This window comes from Gossypium raimondii, chromosome 8 (assembly GCF_025698545.1).
Source record: "Gossypium raimondii isolate GPD5lz chromosome 8, ASM2569854v1, whole genome shotgun sequence".
Taxonomy (NCBI): Eukaryota; Viridiplantae; Streptophyta; class Magnoliopsida; order Malvales; family Malvaceae; genus Gossypium; species Gossypium raimondii.
This window is the reverse complement of record NC_068572.1, coordinates 58,613,539-58,621,547: the sequence shown is the minus strand read 5'-3', so window position 1 is coordinate 58,621,547 and position 8,009 is coordinate 58,613,539. Positions and strand designations below refer to the sequence as shown.

Genomic DNA, 8,009 nt, shown 5'->3' with positions numbered 1-8,009 from the left:
TTCTTCGATTATTTATTTTACACCAAATTGTTATATTCGTTAAAAAAATTGTTTAAAAATATTTTTTATTTTTTCTATTCTTTTTTTGGGTAAATTACACCAACAGTCACTCAACTTTTGGTAGCTGACAAAACAGTCACTCAAGTTTCAATTTAATCACTCAACTTTCAAAAAATAACAAAACAGTCACCAGTAACCATTTTCCGTTACGGACCATTTTCGTTACAGACTTCCATTTTCCATCCCCCTCACCCTCTTCCCTAATGTCCCTTTGCTAACCCTTTTCCCCTAATATGATTCTGTCCCTCTCTCCCACCATCCCTCCCCTTACTCCAATTCTCTCTCTCTCTCTCTTCTCTCAAAAATCATTAAGTTTGCTACTTTGGCCATCAGTAAGTGATTGAATTTATTAATTCAAATTCTCTTCTTAATTCCAGGGCTAGGGTTTCATAGCTTCTTTTGCTGAAAACCCTAGTCTAATTCCACTTTCTAGGAAATTTGGAGTAGCTTCTCAATGAGAAATCATTGTCTCTATGCTTTAAAAAATCCTAGATTTCGTAGAATTTTCAATGGATTATTTGCTTTGATTTTGATTTTCCTATTCTATGCCTAGGTTGATTTCTTAAGAAACCCTCAATTTGCTAGTCGTCTCTGCTTATTAACTATGTGACTCAAGGACCTGGTTTCACTAATGGGTATGATCATTTTAGTGTTATTCGTAGAAAAATTAGTGAACTTGATGCAGATTCATCAAATTTAGCTAATAAGAATGCTCAAGAGATTAATTTGAGCGTAAGCTCGAGCAACCCTGCTTTTTGTTATGGATTGTTTGATCATAAGTGTTTTGTTAATCCATGTGAGTTCTTGAAAGCTCATCCCCAATGTTCTTCAGATGGATTCTTTGATTACATTAAGTTTTTCTATTGTGGTTGCGAAGGATTTAGGATAGTAGGGTATGTGGTATTGGCTGTTTGGCTTGCTGCTTTGTTTTATCTGTTAGGCAACACGGTAGCAGATTACTTTTGTTGTTCATTGGAGAAGCTTTCACATCTGCTTAGGTTGCCTCCAACTATTGTTGGGGATTCACTCCTTCCACTGGGAAATGGAGCACCAGATGTGTTTACCAATATAGCTTCATTTTTTGGGACAAATACAGGTGAAGTGGGTCTTAATAGTGTGTTGAGTAGTGTAGTTTTTGTTAGTTGTGCTGTTGTAGGGCCTGTCTCCCTCTGTGTAGTAGAGAAGAGGATCCATATTGATAAACGATGCTTTATTAAAGAATAGGAGTTGGGGGAGGGATGGTAGGGGAGAGGGAAAGAATCAGAGTAGAGGAAGAGGGTTAGCAAAGGGACGGTGGGGGGGAGGAGGGAAAGCATAAGAGTAGGAGGAGGGATGGTGGGGAAGAGGAAGAGGGATAGGAGAGGGGGATGGAAAATGGAAGTCTGTAACGAAAAATGGTTTCTCCGTTACAGACGTAGCGGAAAATAATTAGTGGTGACTGTTTTGTTATTTTTCGAAAGTTGAGTAACTGAATTGAAACCTAAGTGACTATTTTGTCAGCTACCCCAAAGTTAAGTGACTGTTGGTGTAACTTACCCTATTTTTTTTCTTCTTTTATAATGACTGGCAATGCTAGCAATGCTCGAAATTAGCCCTCCCAAAGTCAAGTCGCTGACGATTAATTTATTTCTGAATTTTACCGCTTACTTGCTAAACCTAACGAGATTGAAAAGGTTTTTTCATTGATCAAAACTAGTGTTTTCATAATCGGATTGAACCGACCAATTGGGCTGAAAATCGGTCTAGAGATAGGGGTTGAACAAGCGCGGATCAATACAAACCAATAGAACTAAGCTAAAAAATAGTTAAACCAATTAACTGGTTTTCTCTATTTTTTAATGAACTTTTTAATAATTACTAAAATTTTTAATTAATTAATTTATTAAAATAGATTTAATGGTTTGACTAATGACTGAACTAACAGAGATAAAATATAGTTTAGGTATCAATTTATGAGTTTTTTTTAAATAGACTTAAGCGCTTCACTAATAATTTAACCAACGCAGTATCAACTTGGAAAAAAGAAGTAATTTAAATACCAATTGTGACTAAAAACAAAATTTAGGTACCAAGATAATAGAACGGATATAGTATAAGTTCCATTTTGTGGGTTAAATCTAAATTATATCATCAAATCATTAAATAATATTATTATTTTGAAATTCAAAATAAATCCGCATTAAATTCTTTTATCATTTAATAGAGTGTGAAACCTAATAAGTTGCTTGTTTTTATTAGGATGCAGATGGGATATTGATGTTTGCAAACTATTCGAGTTTGCTTCAAAAAAATTTTCAAATTCGATGTGGTAATTATCGAACTAAACTCAAACTCGAGCTATCAATCAAGTTGAATTCGAGCTTAGTAATACTTAGACTCGAACGGCTCATGAGTCCTATCAAGCTTTTCATAACTTTATATTATTAGATTTCATTATTTCCACTAATATATATATATATATATATTAATTTTAAGCTTAACTATTGAGCTGAATTTGAGCTCAAGTTTGAGCTTGAGTACAAAACTTGGTGAACGAGCTTAATCAAGCTCGAATTCAGATAAATTGTTTATATATCAAGCCAAGCTCGAACTTAAAAATAGATGTTCGATCAAACTCAAACAAAATATTAAGCTTTGAAATTTCGAATTGAACTTAAACTTGAGCTTGACAATATTTTAACTCGACTCAGCTCGATTACACCAATAATTTATGTTATAGTATTCAGGTTAAATAGTTTTTTTTTTATACCTTACTTTTTTAACTTTTTATTTTTTTCTTTATAATTTTTGAATATTTTACCATATTATTTAAGTTTTTATATTTTAAAAATATATATTAGACTTTTATATTTAATACTAGTTAATTATTATAATCCTTTTGATGCCTAAATTTATTAAAAGATAATTTATAATATATAATTTTATACAATTTTAATTTGATAGTAATTTACATTTATACATTACATATACATATTATTAAATTTATACAATATAAAAATAAATAAATTATTTATTTTTTAAATATTAATAATTGAATCAAAATTACATATATATATATATATATATAAATACACCAAATCAAAATTCTGAAAATTATCCCTTTATTAAACTACCCTATTACCATGAATTCGATCCTGTGGATAAACTCGGGTGTTGATACTTTTGCAGAGTTCATTTTCCCTTCGGATTATTGGGGGGTAAGCCAACATCACAAAGATGGTAAACATGTAAATCATTATTATTTTGCCAAAAATCAGTAGTCCTTGAAGTCAAAATTTTGATGAAGTTAAAGACCATTTCAATTGAAAGCCAAATCTCCAACACAGTTCTACCACAAATGACTAATTACACCCCATTCATAAACCATACATTCAAGCCACGAAAATGAAGATGTCATATGATGATAACCCATTGCCAAAGTCCTCATTTCCTTCTATATTCACACTTGCAAATCCCATAACCGACTCAAAGTCGATTTCAAAGGTGGTATATCTGCAAGTAAGTTGAATTTCGGTCATAAATGGGGTTGAAAAACATTATTCTGAGGGAGGGAGACAGAGTATATAGCTTCCTACCATTGTTGGTTCTTCCTGAACTCCGTAAGGACGGGATATATATTCTCAAAGGCTGTGTATGTTTCATCTCTCACCTGAAACATTTGGACAAAGAGAAGAAAATTAGTAATTCCATTGGAGACAGAATGCATAAGAGATGAACAGCAGCCAGAACATAATCACCTTCGCTCCAGTGATCACAATCTTCCCTGACACAAAAATAAGAAGCACAATCTTCGGTTGTTTCATTCGATAGATCAGACCTGGAAACAGTTCTGGTTCATACTGTGCATTAAAACAGCATAAAAATTAAGTCCCAATCATTGACCCAAACAAACAAGTCTTAACATCAAATAAGCAAAACCATTTAATAATCTCGAACTCATACAGGAAAAGAACTAAAAATCTAAGAATTGGAGACCAAAACTTATCTTCATCATTTCAAGGCTGTTCAGTAACCAAATGAAAGCTCAGCTTCAACTTATAACATAAGGCTGAAATTCAAGGAATTCACAGGGGGAAAATCCAAGGCATACACACATGGATAAGGGCAGAGGCAATTGGGCCACTCATAAATGAGAACCCAAAACGCCACATGCAAGACATGCATTTCCACCGTTCTTATAGTAAGCATAAGATTCAATGAAAATGGGATTAGGGTCCACTCCAATACACTAATCATCACCATTTAAATGTGCAGGGCACAAAAGTAGTAGATAATAATGGACATAGAAGTAATGGATGGGAGCCAAACCCATAAAAATAACTGCCACTTACACTTGAAAAAGCACCATGGGAGTATGCAAGGCCTTCAAGTCTGATGGGAAATTTAACATCACAGGACCCAACAATGTTCTGGATTTTGAAGTCCTGCCCAATCACATCAAAAAAATGGTTTAAACAATCAGGCAAAACACTATGAAAGGGGAGGATATTAGCCCATACAAGCAATTTCATGAGCTGGTTTTGAATGAGGAAAGAAAAGAAATAGCTGAAATACCTTAAACTTAGCAGGAAACCCAAGCTTCTGAATAATTCTGGCATACTGAAGGAACAAAAATAATGTCAGTTATAGGCAACTTCATAGCCAAATCCGCCTATCTTAACGATAAGAATAATAACCACAGAGCTAATTGGCCTACAACATACTCAACAAAAGAATGAAAAATACTTTACCTTCCTTGCAGCCAGTTTAGACTGCTGTTCACTTTTAGCACCAGTGCAGACCTGAAGAACCAGAGAAAACCGTTTAAGTAAATCAATAACTGAACAATGACAACATGCTTGGGCTCAAGCACCAGTTATTTAATAAAGGATTTTGACACTAAACGCAACAACCAAGTAAATGCATATGAATGTAATTCCCAAAAACGAAGGAAATACCATCTTCCCAGAGGCAAAAATCAAAGCTGTTGTTTTCGGTTCCCTGATTCTCATAATGACAGCAGCAAAACGCTGTGGCGTTATTTTATAAACTAGAAGGTTAGAACCGGATACAGCAGCAGAATCTGAAGCTGCGCAAACAAAAAAGGAAAAAGAAGATATAGCTAGAATTTAACCATCCCAGGCATACCTTGGGATTGTATTCTGCATTTCGAGCTTGCAGTGCAATTTGTTTAAGGTCAAGCTTGCAATCTAGGTTCACAGTTGACACAATGTTCCTAGAAACAAAATAAGACTTAATACTAAGATTTCCATATTTTAACCACAGTCAATCTATAAAGGATTAGGGGCACAGTTTCAAATTTATTTATTTATTTAGGAAATATTTTTTAAAATTTATAATAGAAAATTTTTTTGGAAAATATGGATTTACACTTTTATCAGAGAACCATTACAATGACAAGCATAGAAAACATATATGCTCATATGCAAAACTTCAAGTCGAATTTTCAAAACTCGCAACCAAGGCTTAATATAAGTGAAGCCCCCTTGTAATTCATTCTATTTGATTCCACATTCCAACAAGACTCAATTTGAATATATGGTTAAACCAAATTAGCTAAATTTCATTCACAGCAAAGCCGACAAAGCTAACAATCATATTTGACATATAAACATTGACTATTCAATATTCATCTTATAAATAATTCCACAAGCCCATGTATCATACTCCCAAATTCCCTCTTTCCCTTTCACAATAAAATCAAAGCCCACCACCCAAAATAAATTCCTTAAATTAATCCATCACAAGAAGCACCTATTGGCAAACATCTCATCGTCTTCAAAACATGGTACACGCAATTGACACCTGTCTCCAAAACCTAGAAGGCCAGGCCACCCACAAACTCAGGGCATCCTAATAAAATCCTATTCAACTTAAAATATCACCTCTGAAAGGCTTATATACGTAAGACACCTTTTTTACCCTAATGACTTAATTGTCAACCAATGTACAAAATGGACCTAAAAGGGCTTCCTAGAAGAACTCTTCAACAAATCTGCAAACTTTATACACAAAAAGGGGGGAAAAGTAAACAAGAATCAGATACAAGAAAGGCAAAAAGGAGACTTACTGAAGAGTGGGAACAATGCCAGAAGGGTGCTTGGAAAGATCCACAGGTTGGCTCCCTTCCAAGCCACCTTGTTCTGCCATTCTCTCTTTTGTTCCTCACCAAAAATACCCCCCAAAGAAAAGCCCAAATTCACCGCTAAAATAACTATGGGTTTTCTCCAACTATCCAAAACATAAACAAACCTAGATCTATTTTTTCACAAATCTTACCGATCCAACCCTTCTACTAAAAACAATTAGGGCTAGGATAAATCAGCAAACTTCGAAAACCCGGAACAAAAAAGATCTGGTTTATCTCGTATCAAATCAAATTCAACACCGTTTTAAAAGAAAAGAAGACATAAATTACAAGATTTAAGATGTAAATCAGCAAAACTGGAGGCAAAACTGAGAGGAGAAAAGAGGGAGAAATTTTGAAAGGAGTGTCTTTTATAGGTATTCGATTGTTCGAGATAATATATATGTGAAGAGAAAAGGATTTGGATTTGGATTTAAAGAGGGTCTGTCTCGTTTTTGCTTTGATGATTGAGATGTTTTGAGATTGGTTTATAAAGAGAAAGAGAGAGGCGGTGGTTCAATCGCGTTGCCCTTTTGTACCCTAACATCCCTATTTATAAACGTTCACTCCTTTACCCGGTTATACCGAGAGATTTACCGGGTTTTGCCGGTTATGTTCAGGCTTTCTTTTGGCTAAACATTTTATCAATTTCACTTTTATTTTTTTAAGCTAAATTTAGGTGTTAGATAGAACTTTTTTTTTTAATGGAAATAGGGATTAAAATATTAAATTCTTAATAATAATGGTATCGCAGTCCACATATGTTTTATGTTGATATAACATATTAAAATAGTTTAAAAATTACAAGATATTCAAAAATTCAAAATTCAAGAAAATTATAAAAGAGTTCATCAAAAATAGTATAAAGTACACGTGAATTGTCATTTGGTGTCATATTTAAAATTTTAATGTTTTAATCAACATTTTAATTAAAAACAATTAAATTAAAGAATGAGTAATCTTATTAATAAATATTAATTCAAAGAATGAGGATTTTTTGGCTCATTTTGGTCCAAATCACCTAAACTTTTTTTAATGTTTTAGTGTATTTTATGTATTATATTTTTTAAATTTTTTATATAAAAAATAATCTAAAAAATAATAGGGACTGGTCGAGCTCGAGTTTAACATTTTTAATTTCAGTCGAGCTTGGGCAAAATTTTAGGCTCATTTTTCAAGCCAAGCTCGAGCCTAAAAATCAGACCTAAAATTTTACATCAACCCGGCCCAATCCATAATCAGGTCTAGAAAAGATTTTACTTTCCTTTTTCTAGTTTTAATGCAATCCAAACTAGTGTCAAGATAAAATTCTCTCAACAAATGCGTTTCTTAAAAGTTCGAACTTATATTCTCATATTTGTTAAAAAATGTTACTTGAAACATAAAATTTTATAATGTTAAAAAATGAAAAATATACTATAGTGTTTTGATAAATTATACTTATGAAAAAAATTAAATAATTTATCTGTTCAAAATTAATGTTGCTTCATAAACATCCAAATATTTATAAGTGATGTTGAAGCTAAATTATATTGACCTAAAAAGTTTTCATGTAAATGAGGAAAGCATATATAGATAACCATTCCATAAGAACATCAAGATTTCAATATATTTTTGAGTTTGATATTATTGAAAAGTATGAAATTGATGTTAATGTAGGGTTTTATTATATAAGGTTCTATGTTCTTGATATGTTAGTGAAGAAAAATAAGAGAAAGTGATGGGAAATACTATAGAGAAAGGGAATAAGGGTGTTATAAATTTAGTAATCAACATTTTGCACTAAAACAGTTTTGGATGTAAATAGTAGGTTAACTTTGGA

General features: G+C 32.6%; 1 protein-coding gene across 1 annotated transcript; it reads right to left on the bottom strand.

Annotated features, from left to right (window-relative positions):
- Window positions 1-3,277: 3,277 nt before the first annotated feature.
- On the bottom strand, window positions 3,278-6,708 carry LOC105792561 (TATA-box-binding protein). Its single transcript, XM_012621183.2, has 9 exons — window positions 6,131-6,708; window positions 5,188-5,275; window positions 4,998-5,069; window positions 4,791-4,841; window positions 4,615-4,659; window positions 4,392-4,484; window positions 3,798-3,899; window positions 3,636-3,709; window positions 3,278-3,552 (listed from the first exon to the last, which is right to left on the bottom strand). Coding segments are annotated over exons 1-9 (606 nt in total). The 5' UTR covers window positions 6,211-6,708; the 3' UTR covers window positions 3,278-3,551.
- Between the last annotated feature and the right edge of the window lie 1,301 nt (window positions 6,709-8,009).